At 40.7% G+C, this 13412-nt stretch overlaps 1 protein-coding gene across 1 annotated transcript in view; it reads right to left on the bottom strand.

The window, feature by feature from the left end:
- Positions 1-13412, bottom strand: part of INTS8 (integrator complex subunit 8) — a 79913-nt gene that overhangs the window by 855 nt on the left and 65646 nt on the right. The window contains exons 21-26 of the mRNA XM_004474699.4: positions 12620-12738; positions 11378-11481; positions 9042-9092; positions 1731-1804; positions 1587-1651; positions 1393-1436 (exon numbers count right to left, since the gene is read on the bottom strand). Of these exons, the coding sequence (XP_004474756.2) occupies positions 1393-1436; positions 1587-1651; positions 1731-1804; positions 9042-9092; positions 11378-11481; positions 12620-12738 (457 nt within the window). The remainder of the gene's footprint in view (positions 1-1392; positions 1437-1586; positions 1652-1730; positions 1805-9041; positions 9093-11377; positions 11482-12619; positions 12739-13412) is intronic.

The raw sequence follows: 13412 nt of genomic DNA, 5'->3' as shown, positions 1-13412 counted from the left end.
GAATGTTTAATGAGGAACTTGGAATCTACCTTTAGATAATAATTTTTTAAGTCGTATTACAACAACAAAGACTAATATGTGGCTTAGAGGGAGATGAGACTATTTAGAGATGATCAATAATTAGGAGATAGGAAGAACTGCTGGATGATGCCATTCAATATGAAGAGATGCCTGTGGCAAAGGCTGGTAGTAGGGTGTAATTAGAGTAATTTCAAACAAGAGTTCCCAAACATGGTTGGCTATAAAAGTCCAAGGCATAAAGGAAATTGATGTGGCTCAAGTGGTAAGGCCTTTGCCTATCATATGGGAGGACCGGGTTTCGATCCCTAGGGCCTCCTGGTGAAAAAAAAAAAAAAGAAAAAAGTATGCCTGCACAGCGAGCCAGTGCCCATGTGGCAAGCCAGGTGCCCATGTGGGTGCCCACATGGCGAGCCAAGTGCCTGTGTGGTGAGCCAAGTGCCTCCATGGGTGCCCACATGGCGAGCCAAGTGTCCATGTGGTGAGCCAAGTGCATGGTAAGCAGTGCCACCATGGCAAGCTGAGTGCCCGTGCAGCAAACTGAGCACCTGTACAGTGAGCCAGTGCCCACACAAGTGATTTACGCAGCAAGATGATGATGCAACAAAAGAGAGACAAAGGGGAGAGTCAGGGTGAAGAACAGCAGAGACCAGGAACTGAGGTGGCACAATTTACAGGGAACCTCTCTCCACATCAAAGGTCCCCAGGATCGAATCCTGGTGAATCCTACAGGAGAAAGAGGAGAAGAGAAGACAAAAAGAGAAACAGATACAGAAGATCACACAGTGAATGGATACAGCAAAAACAGCAGGGTGGGAGGACAGGGGAGCGAATAAAAAGCCCAAGGCATAAGAGAAGTTGAAATAGAAACAAGGTATTTAAGAGAAATACTACACACCAAACACTATGTGGGTAGTGGTCAAAACCATAAAGGTATGAAATTAGCCAGAGCATGTAGGGTGATAAGAAAATAAGCCAAGTGTTAATTTTGGGGGGAAACTAAGTTTAAGGAGTGAGGAGAAGCTACCCAAGAGAAAGAAAAGAAGAGACAAGCACTGAATAAAACTATTAAAGAAGCCAAAGGAATAAAGCTTTCAAGAAAGAAAATGTGAATAGTAGGGTAAGTTTTGTGTGATACGGGAAACCATTCGAAGGTTTGGGGGCATAAAAATGAAATGATTTAACATTTTAAAATGAACTAAACTTAGATATAGCATTGTATTATCAAAAAGGATCTTTGAAAAAGTAAAAACCAATAACCATATACTGGTAGTAACTAAGCAAAGAAAATCTTTGGTTGGTTCAAAACTTAAGAGTTGTTTAATATTCTGAAAGCCTAAGTATATCCCTGAAGAAAAACATAAGGTAACTTACCGCAATTTGTCTTTTATCTGTTTCTCCTCTTTTATGATGAAGATCTAAATCAATCAGTTAAGAATAATGAATCTGATACTATTAAACATGATAGAATCTCAACTTTTTCATTTTTTATTTGAAAAAATACACAGTATCATATACTTCTTTAATTTCAGAAATAAACTGTTCTTACATAATATAACAAAGGATACAAGTCAAGTACTCCAAAATTGTAACATCCCATATGTAATCATAATAGGAGTCCATAGCATCGTGACTGAAAAATAGAAATCAGTTATTTCCTTTTTCTTATGCAGAAAACTTCGATTCCATTTTATTTTAAAAACCATTCATACCTGTTTTGTTCCTGCAGTGATTTAAAGGCTGTTTTGTAGTCAATTTCTCTGAGGAACTGACATAAAATTGCCACCTACATAAACAAAGAGTAAAATGGTTTGATAACTAGTGTCAGGTTTGGGAGAAGTAATCTTTTCTTATTGTTATATCAAGAATAATTTTGGGGGAAGCGGACTTGGCCCAGTGGTTAGGGTGTCCGCCTACCACATGGGAGATCCGTGGTTCAAACCCCGGGCCTCCTTGACCCGTGTGGAGCTGGCCCATGCACAGTGCTGATGCGCGCAGTGAGTGCCCTGCCACGCAGGGGTGTCCCCGCGTAGGGAGCCCCACGCGCAAGGAGTACACCCCATAAGGAGAGCTGCCCAGTGTGAAAGAAAGTGCAGCCTGCTCAGGAATGGCGCTGCACACACGGAGAGCTGACACAACAAGATGACGCAACAAAAAGATTCCCGTGCTGCTGACAACAAAAGAAGTGGACAAAGAAGAACACACAACAGATAGACACAGGGAACAGACAACTGGGGCAGGGGGAAAGGGGAGAGAAATAAATATTAAAAAAATGAAACTTCAGTCATTAAAAAAAAAAAAGAAAAGAATACATTTGGGAAGCGGATGTGGCTCAACTTATGGAGCATCTGCCTACCATAAAGGAGGTCCAGGATTCAAACCCAGGGCCTCCTGACCCTGTTTGATGACCTAGCCCATGCGCAGTGCTGATGCATGCAAGGAGTGCCCTGCAGGGGTATCCCCTGCTAGGGGAGCCCCACGCACAAGGTGTGTCCCCCACAAGGAGAGCTGCCCCATTCAAAAAAAGTGCAACCTGCCCAGGAGTGGCACTGCACACACAGAAAACTGATGCAGCAAGATGATGCAACAAAAAGAGACAGATTCCTGGCACCGCTGACAAGAAATTCAAGCGGATCCAGAAGAACACACAGTGAACGCACATAGAACAAACAAGGGAGAGGAGGGGCAGGGGAGAAAATAAAAAATAAATCTAAAAAAAAAAAAAAAGGAATACATTCTTTAATTTAAGAGACCTCACAGTTTGTACTGGGTGGGTCAGGGTCGCACTTATGAATTCCATCTAATTCTTTTTTTTAATATTTATTGAAGTATGTCACTCATACATAATAAGTATATAATAATAGTTGTGAACTTAACAAACATATATAACATCATACAGGACTCTCATAACTCACCCTACCACCAGTAACTTCCATTGCTGTTAAACCTTTTTCACAAATGATTAAAGAGCATTGTCAAAATATTACTACTAAACAAAGTATTTTCCCCCAACCAACCTTGTTATCTTTATATCATTTATATATGAACAAACATAAACAATTAAGTAAAAGCTGTGAACTTACAAAGCAAACATGCATAACATCATACAGGGGTCCCATACATTAACCCTGCACCAACACCTTGCATTGTCATGAGCTGTTTGTTACAAATTATGAAAGAATATTATCAAAATCTTACTAATAATCATAGCCCTGGGAAGCAGACTTGGCCCAACGGATAGGGCGTCCACCTACCACATGGGAGGACCAAAGTTCAAACCCCGGGCCTCCCTGACTCGTGTGGTGAGCTGGCCCATGTGCAGTGCTGATGCACGCAAGGAGTGCCCTGCCACGCAGGGGTATCCCTCGTGTAAGGGAGGCCCATGTGCAAGGAGTACGGCCCGTAAGGAGAGCCACCCAGCATTAAAAAAAGTGCAGCCTGCCCAGGAATGGCACCACAATCAGAGAGAGCTGATGCAGGAAGACGATGCAACAAAGAGACACAGATTCTGGGTACTGCTGACAAGAATACAAGTGGACACAGAAAAACAAAAGCAAATGGACACAAAGAGCAGACAACTGGGAGGCGGGGAGAGGGAAAAAAATCACACTCTTTATCTTAGAGTTGGTGTTATTCCCCCAAACCCACACTTATTATTACTTTTGAAATATATTTTTTTTATGACAGAAGCTGTAAACTTACAAAACAATCATGCAGGGAAGCAGATTTGGCTCAACGGATAGAGCATCCACCAACCACATGGGAGGTCCAGGGTTCAAACGCAGGGCCTCCTGACCCGTGTAATGAGCTGGCCCATGCTCAGTGCTGATGCGTGCAAGAAGTGCCGTACCACACAGGGGTGTCCCCCACGTAGGGGAGGCCCACATGCAAGGAGTGCACCCCATAGGCGAGCCACCCAGCGTGAAGAAAGTGCAGCCTGCCCAGGGTGGAGCTGCAAACATGGAGAGCTGACACAGCAAGATGCAAGATGACTCAACAAAAAGAGACACAGATTCCCATTGCGCTGACAAGAATACAAGCGGACACAGAAGAACACACAGTGAATGGACACAGCAAACAGACAACTGGGGCAGGGGGAAGGGGAGAGAAATTTTAACAGAAAATAAAGAGTGCATATTTTAAAACAAAGCAAAACAAAAAAAACAATCATGCCCATGTTCAGAATTCCCAAACAACAACCCTCCATCAACACACCACACTGTGGTGGAACATTTGCTAGAGATATCATCTTATTGTTCCCATGTCCATAGTGTACATTTGGATCACATTTTCCATATTGCCTCACCATCAACACAGTACATCTTTGGCACAGGTGCAAGAACATTATGTTATTACTGCTAACCACAGTCCATATATCACTCCAACTGTATTTTTCCCATGCTTCTCCACATTCCTAACACCCTGCAGCAGTGATGTACATTTGCTCTAGCTCACAAAGAAAACTCTTGCATCTACACCATTAATCACAATTCTCGTCCACCTCTTGATTTACTGTGCTATATTCAGTTCCTAGATTATTCTCCAGCATTAGGTCAATTGGCATTTACATACCTAGACTGCCATTTTCAGCCACATCCCCATTTATAAACTAGCTGTTACTATGTGTTACCATCTACCCTATGCATTTCCACACTTTTACAGTAAAGCTAATTAAAAGTTCTATATACATTAAACATCAGTAGTCCATCTCAGTCCTCCTCTTATCTCCTCTAAGAATCCACCACCTATTACTAGGGTTTGAAGATATTTTCCTATAATTTCTTCTAGAAGTTTTATGGTTCTTGCTTTTATTTTTAGGTTTTTGATCTATTTTGAGTTAATTTTTGAATAAGAAGTGAGATAGGCATCCTCTTTCCTTCTTTCGACTATTGATATCCAATTCTTTCAGCATCACTTTTTGAATGGACTCTTCTACCTGAGCTGTGTGGGTTTGACAGGCTAGTCAAAAATCACTTGACCATACATGTGAGGGACTGTTTCTGAACCATCAATTTGGTTCCATTGTTCTATGTGTCTGTCTTTATGCCAGTACCATGCTGTTTTTACCACTATAAACTAGGAAATAAGATTTAAAGTCTGGAGATGAGGGTTCGCTTTTCCTTTTCATGATGTTTTTGGCTATTCAGGACCCCTTTCCTTAAATTTGATGACTGTGTTTTCAAATTTTTTAAAATGCTGGTGGAATTTTTATTGGGATTGCATTGAATCTGTGTATCAATTTGAGAAATGATATCTTAACATCATTGGTTAAGTTTATTCCTGAATATTTGAGTTTTATGTGTCATATTTTATTTTCACCACACTTTTGACACTTTTAGTTACTTTTACTAATCTAATCTTCATATCTAAACTCCCGTCCAGGCCTCTCTCCCCTGTCTTTTCTTTTCAGTCTTTTAGCACACCCCTTAGTATTTCCTGAAAAATCTGGTCTCTTGCTTAGAAATTCTCTCAGTTTCTGTTTATCTGTGAATATTCTAATCTCGCCCTCATTTTTGAAAGACAGTCTTGCTGGATATAAGATTCTGGGCTGGGAAATTTTCTCTTGTAGTATCTCAAATATATCTGACTACTGTCTTCTTGCCTCCATGGTTTCTGGTGAGAAATCAGCACTTAATCTTACTGGGTATCCCTTATATGTTATGCATTGCTTTTCACTTGCTGTTCTCAGAATTCTCTCTGTCTTTGGCATTTGACATTCTGATAAATGTGTGTCTCAGAGTTGGTCTATTTGGATTTTTTTAGATGGGAGTAGGTTGTGCTTCTTGGACATGGATATGTATGTCCTTCAAAAAGGTTGGGAAATGTTCTACCATTATTTCTTCAAATATTCCTTCTGCCCCCTTTCCCTTCTCTTCTGGGACACCCGTGAAATGTATGTTTGTATGCCTTTTACTGTCTTTCAGTTCCCTGAGACCTTGTTCAACTTTTTCCATTCTTTTCTTCATCTGTTCTTTTGTATGTTCGCTTTCAGAGGCCATTTCTTCAAGCTCACCAATCCTTTCTTCTGCCTCCTCAAATCTGCTATTATATGATTACAATGATTTTTAAATTTCATTTATTCTGCCTTTAATTCCCGAGATCTGCTATTTTTCTATGTATTCTTTCAAATTCTTTGTGCTCATCCAGTGTCTTCTTAATATCCTTAATCTCTTTAGCCATCTCATTGAATTTATTAAGATTTGTTTGAACATCTATGATTAGTTGTCTCAACTCCTTTGTCATCTGGAAGCTTATCTTGTTCCTTTAACTGGGCCATAGGTTCCTGTTTCTTGGTGTGGATTGTAATTTTTGGTTGGTGTCTTGGCATATGGATTACTGGAGTATTTATTCTGGGTGCAATTTTTCTCTTTAGTTTAGGACTTCCTGCCATTTCTACCTTGCTGATGGTGCAGTAGGAGCCAAGGTTGTAATTGCTGCTATCATCTGTGGAGGCTCAAGTTGCCCTCATTGTGCCAGGGACCAAGGAAGCTTCTTCCAACTTTTTCCTTTGCCAGGGGTAGGGACAGAGTCACAGCTATGTGGAATAATCCAAGTCATGCAGACCTAGACTGTAGTTGCCCAGAGAGACTGATAAAGCTTCATGCCCCTTTCTCCCCTGCCTGGGGCAGGGCTGGAGCTGCAGGTGTGGGCAGCAATCTCTGCAGTGCAGGTCCAAGATGACGTAAATTGCCCCGGTAGACTTCTGATTTTCAATCTGTGCCAGCCAAATGTGCCTGCAATTACCTGGATAGGCTGGTGCAGGGCCTGCTTCCTCCCTGCTGGAGTCAGGGCTGAAGCCTAGTCTAGGGCTGCAGTCCTGTCTGGGTAAAAGAAACCAGTTCCTACCATCACTGTGATTTTCGGTCCTGGCTTCCCCTCAAGCTGGGGCAGAGTCAAAATGGCGGCCACTGGCCTCTTTCTGACTTGGGTGATTCACACCCAGCTCTTTCCAGGGTTTTATCTTAGCCAGCTGAGCCTACCAATCAGTAGCCAAAATCGGCAGCCAAATGTTTCCTCCTCCTGTTTTTGGGAAATGGAGATTCCAATTCCAGCCACAGAATAGCTACTGGGACAGCTCATGCCGCCAAAGCAGGATAATCACCAGCCTCTGCAGCTTGGCTTGTAATCTCCCGGAGACCCTGGTACAGGTCCCTGCAGCTTCCTTCCTGCTGGAGGTGGCACTGGGGCCTAGGCTAGAGCTACAATCTGATCTGGATGGAAAGAAGCCGGTCCCCACCAGCACAGTGATTTTCAGTCCGCCCCACTTCCCCTCATGCCAGGCACGGAATTAAGATGGCAGCCACCAGCCTCTTTTGACTTGGACAGGCTCAAACTTTAGCTGTTCTCAGGATTATAGTTCAGTCTGCTGAATTTACTCCTCAGTAGCTGAAGGTGGTGCCCAACTATCTTTTCTACCCCCGTTTTTGGGAAGTGGAGTTTTCAATTTCAGCTGCAGAACAGCTCCTAAGGCGCTTTGTGCCTCTGGTGGAGGATGGGCACCTGCCTCCATGGTGTGGAGCACTCTACTTAGGAGTCTTCTCTGCAGCTGGATAGTCTCCTCCTTCCACTCCTTCAAGGATGTTGCAGGATGCTCTTCTGGCTTCCTGGGGTCCTCAAACAGGTGCTTCAGCTAGCTCCAGATAGCTCTCGGTGTTTGCTAACTGCCATGTAGCAGGAGCTGACTCTGGGAGCTCCTTACTCTGCCGCCATCTTGTTGGTTGTCTCTGTGAATTCCATCTAATTTTAATTCCAAAAACTTTTACACAAATGTCTCTCTGCTCACTTGAATGAGAAGCCAACAAAAAGCCAGTTCAGAAAACTGAGATGAAAGGAATGGAAAACCACCAAACTAAATGACATGACATCAATTGCACATACAAAATGTGCAATTAAACCTTTCACAGCTGCCATGTAGAGAAGCTCATTTTGGCAAAATTTAAGCTGTTAATGCTGCTTAAAACCAAATATGATCAGATTTATATCAAGCAGATATGGTGGTCACAATGCTGCATCTTTTTAAAAAATATTTTTATTGCTATAATTCACATACAATAAAATTCATCCTTTTAGAGAGTGTACCATTTGGTGTTTTTCAGCATATCCACAAAGTTGTGCAATCATCACCTCTAACTAGATCCAGCACATTTTTTTATGAGATCCCCAAAGGCAAATCCCTACCCATTAGCAATCACTTGCCATTCTTCCTTTCCCCCCTGCCCCTATAACCACTAATCCACCTGTATCTATAGATGTCTATTCTATATATTTCTTATAAATAAAATCATATAATACATGCCCTTTTGTATCTACAACTTCTTTCATTTGGCTTATTTTCAGAGTTTATCATGTGGTAGCAGATATCAGTACTATATTCCTTTTATAGCTGAATTAATACTCTACTGCATGTCTATTACATTTTGTTTATCCATTCATCAGCATTTGGGTTGTTTGTACATTTTAGCTATTATGAATAATGCTGCTATAAACATTCATGTTCAAATTTTTGCACTGGAGGTGTGTTAATTTCTCTTGGTTATATATCTGTGAGTGGAACTGCTAGGTCATGTGGTAATTCTATGCTTTAATTTTTTGAAGAACTGCCAAACTATTATGCAAATTGGCTGTACCATTTCACATCCCAATCAGCAATGGATGAGGGTTCGAATTTCTCCACATCTTCACCAACACTTGCTAATGTCTACCTTTGGATTATAGCCATTCCAGAGGGTGTGAAATGGTATCTCATTGTGTTTTTTATTTGCATTTCCCTAAAGACTGATATATGTACCTACTCTTAAATGTAAGAAAAATGTTTCTTTCCAAATCAAAGACTCAGAGGTTGATAATTCTAATTCACAAATAATTTTTTAGTAAAAGTTCTGTAAACTACTAAAAAGCATAAATATACCAAACTTGTAACACCAAAATTTAAATAATTTTGATATAGAAAATAAAAGCTACTTCCCAGTCTAATGCTTTACATATATATATTATAAACACTAAACATCGTAAAATAAACTAACCTGCGTGTGGCAATTCAGCAAAGAGCAACATTTTATCATCCGTTTTATTACCTACAAAAAACCAAAATCCTGATTACTTTTAAAAACTAGTTAAAATTTTAAAAACCTTACATCAAAAGCCATTTATTTTAAGTACTGAAAATGTTATCTGTTCAATATTGATACTGCTGACATGAGCCAGAGGAAATGGCAACGCATATTAACAGAGACTGAACAAAATCTGAGATTTAAGAGGAAGAATCAATATGACTTGATAGGGAAGCAGACTTAGCCCAATGGAGAGGGCATCCACCTACCACATGGGAGGTCTGCAGTTCAAACCCTGGGCCTCCTTGACCCGTGTGGAGCTGGTTCATGTGCAGTGCTGATGCGTGCAAGGAGTGCAGTGCCACGCAGGGGCCTCCCCCGCATAGGGGAGCCCCACGCGGAAGGAGTACGCCCCGTTTGGGGAGCCGCCCAGCGCGACAAAAAGTGCAGCCTGCCCAAGAATGGCACTGCACACACGGAGAATTGACGCAGCAAGATGACGCAACAAAAAGAAACACAGGGAAGCGGACTTGGCCCAGTGGATAGGGCGTCCGACTACCACATGGGAGGTCCACGGTTCAAACCGGGCCTCCCTGACCCATGTGGAGCTGGCCCACGTGTGTGCTGATGCACAAAGGAAGTGCCGTGCCACGCAGGGGTGCCCCCAGCGTAGGGGAGTCCCATATGCAAGGAGTGCACCCTGTAAGGAGAGCCGCCCAGTGTGAAAGAAAGTGCAGCCTGCCCAAAAATGGCACTGCACACGCGGAGATTAGACGCAGCAAGATGATGCAACAAAAAGAAACATAGATTCCCATGCCGCTGACAACAAAAGTGGACAAAAAGAAGAACACGCAGCAAACGGACACAGAGAACAGACAACTGGGGCTGGGGAAGGGGGGAAGGGAACATAAATAAATTAAAATTAAAATTAAAAAAAAAAAAGTATTATATGCAATTAAAGAAAAAAAAGAAACACAGATTCCCAGTGCCGCTGATAAGGATAAAAGCAGTCACAGAATAACACACAGCGAATGGACACAGAGAGTGTGGGGGGAAGAAATAAATTAAGAAATAAAAAATTTAAAAAAATATATGACTTGATAGCTGAATGGATATGGGTGCAAGGGGCAGGAAAGTAAGGACAAAAGTCAATAATAATGCTCAGAATTTTTTTTTTTTTTTTTTTTTTAAAGATTTATTTTATTTATTTAATTTCCCCCCCTCCCCTGGTTGTCTGTTCTTGGTGTCTATTTGCTGCGTCTTGTTTCTTTGTCCGCTTCTGTTGTCAGCGGCACGGGAAGTGTGGGCGGCGCCATTCCTGGGCAGGCTGCTCTTTCTTTTCACGCTGGGCGGCTCTCCTTACGGGGCGCACTCCTTGCGCGTGGGGCTCCCTTACGCGGGGGACACCCTTGCGTGGCACAGCACTCCTTGCGCGCATCAGCGCTGCACATGGCCAGCTCCACACGGGTCAAGGAGGCCCGGGGTTTGAACCGTGGACCTCCCATATGGTAGACGGACGCCCTAACCACTGGGCCAAAGTCCGTTTCCCTCAGAATTTTAACTTAGTGAACTCGAATGGCTTAACAAACGAGAGTAAAGAGTTTGGTATTGGGGATTTGTTTTTTGGAAGGGCAGGTAAGTTTTTAGGAGGGGAGCCTGGTAAAGTAAGACACTGAAATGGGTTTTTGGCCAGGCTGAGTTTGAGGAAATGTCTTTGGGAAATAAAAGCAGTAATGATCTTTGGGCAGTTGATGTTAAAAATAAGGAGAGGGAAAGGGATGTGGCTCAAGCAGTTGGGCACCCGCCTACCACACTGGAGGTCCCAGATTCAGTTACCAGTGCCTACTAAAGAAGATGAGCAAGAGAGTGAGCTGACGTGACAGGTTGGCATGGCGAACTGACGCAACAAGATGATGCCACAAGATAACACAACGAGGAAACATAATGAGAGACAAAACAAGCAGGGAGCAGAGGGGGCTCATCAAGAGATTAGATACCTCCCTCCCACACAGGAGGTCCCGGGTTCAGTTCCTGGTGCTTCCTTAAAAGAAGATGAGCACACAATGAACAAACACAGCAAGCAGACAGTGAATGCAAACAACGAGGGGGTAGAGGAGAAACAAATAAAATAAATCTTAAAAAAAAAAAAAGAGAGAGAGCAATCTGGCCTAGAGCAATCAATTTGGGAGATACCCTCACATACTGAGAAATGAATACGTACACACAGAGGAAGTATAGGGTGAGAAGAGTGGCCCAGGAAAAATACTCAAAGGTAGGTAAAGCAAAGGAAGCACATAATAATAACTTACCTGGTCTGTATAAACATCAGGGGGCACAGCCTTATTAAAGAAATCAGAACACACAGCTCCTGCCTGGAGGTAATAGTGAAGAGCTGCCGAATACTGATTTGTTGCTGAAGCAGAAATGAGAGATAAAGAATTAACTATCATTAGATATAAGAATTGCAAAAAGAGACACGGTTTTTTTGTGGAGAGTTAGGTATAACTTCATGAGCTGACAAAAGCAGATTTCAACCACAAATCTAGGGATAAATACCTATCCAGGACAAAACTAACAAAACAAAACAAAACAAAACTACACTGGCTTTTTAACCACTTTAAAAAAGCAATATAATAGCTTCTTTGGTTTCTAAAACTCATCTGCCAAAATTTTAGCTCATATTTCTTGTCAAACTTACTAGTATAGAATTTAGTATTCCTTTCTCAAATATCAAACTAGAAACATAAAATAATTTTTCGAAGTATTATGGATTTAGCCTATCAATTCTTAACATAAATATTAAGATCTTGATGATAAATTCCTTTGGGTTAGGGGTAAAAATGAATATTAAAATCAGATCTTATTCAAAATAATTCAGTGGGGGTAAGGGGTGATGTGATGATATAGATGAAGGTATAGAGGAAACAAGAGTTTCTGGGAGTCATTAGTTGTTAACACTGGGTGGTAGTGAAATGGGGCTCATTATACTAGTCTCTATATTTTGAAATTTCCCTTTAAAAAAATTTCCCTAAAAACCTAATTCTGAAATGCTACCAGTCAGAAAATGTATTTGATCTGTTTTGTAATAAAAATACTGGAAATTTCATATCAAGTTGGAAAATCCTATTCACATATAACTAGAAGGAAAAAAAAAAAGAATCTAATCATCCCATGAATACAAGTAATTATCAAAAGTGCCCAGAGATATTTTAGAACTTGTTAATACCAATTTCGCAAACAAAACGTCAACCTTATTCCTTAAGAATGCTTTACCAACTTATCAAATGAAAATTCACTGTTTTTTTTTAAAAGAAAAATAGTTAAAATTAAAAGCATCTGAATGAAAGGTTGTGCACAGAAAAAAATGCATACATATAAAAATTATGGGTTTACTCTCTCAATTTTACCTAGGAAGAAGAGCTAGATAATCTCAAACAAGACTTTATAAAGTTTAATGGAAGTATTGTAATAAAATGTACAATATATTTATTTTCACTTTTAAAAGTGCTACAAAAATAAAACATCCCAGAGCAACCAAATATCTCACTTACCAAAATAAATGTCTGCCTGAATAATTAACCAGGAATGGTTGTTTGGATTTATACTAAGTGTATACCGAACTAACTCTTTCACTGTGATTGCCACAGCTTCAAAGTCCACTGACTGGAGGCTAGAGGAAAGACAGTTAACATTAATCTCTATTTTTAAAGTCAGTTTCAAATTTCATAAATCATGTATTATAAAATAAAAACAGAAAGAAACACTTAGCCAAAATTCAGGTAACCATATATATAATGCTACATATTACTGGCAGTAAATATATAAAAACTATCAGAACAACCAAACCTGAAAAATAGTGATAAGTTAGGTTCTATAAAGGGGTTGAAAATAATCTGGGTTTTGTCTGCAGTATATCAAAATGCCATAGAAGGTACACCAGGTCACACCAAAAAGTATCTTTACATGTTTTACAGATTATATAAAATATATAAAAGTAGTAGGTAGGATAAAACCATTTTCTCTTTTTTTAGCACAATTTACAAGCAATGAAAGAATAAAAAGATACTCATAAAATTTTCCCAAATGATTAAGTTCTATCACCTAGAAGTCACAAAAAACAAGAACTGAAACACTAACAATACTACTATGTGGCTTTAAATCCATTTTGTGACTTCCTGCAAGGGTAACTGACTCCCTTGGTGTAAGTGTCTCCCTGACCTCATGCAGCATAGGGCTAGAGAAGGCAAGTATAACACTTCAGTGCATTCAGGTAGCAATAAAGAGCTGAGAAAAGAGTAGGAAATGGGGGCAGCTGATCTGAGCCTGGTTAAACTTGGAAGTCTT

This window comes from Dasypus novemcinctus, chromosome 14 (genome assembly GCF_030445035.2).
Source record: "Dasypus novemcinctus isolate mDasNov1 chromosome 14, mDasNov1.1.hap2, whole genome shotgun sequence".
Taxonomy (NCBI): domain Eukaryota; kingdom Metazoa; phylum Chordata; class Mammalia; order Cingulata; family Dasypodidae; genus Dasypus; species Dasypus novemcinctus.
This window is presented reverse-complemented; position numbering and strand designations above follow the sequence as displayed.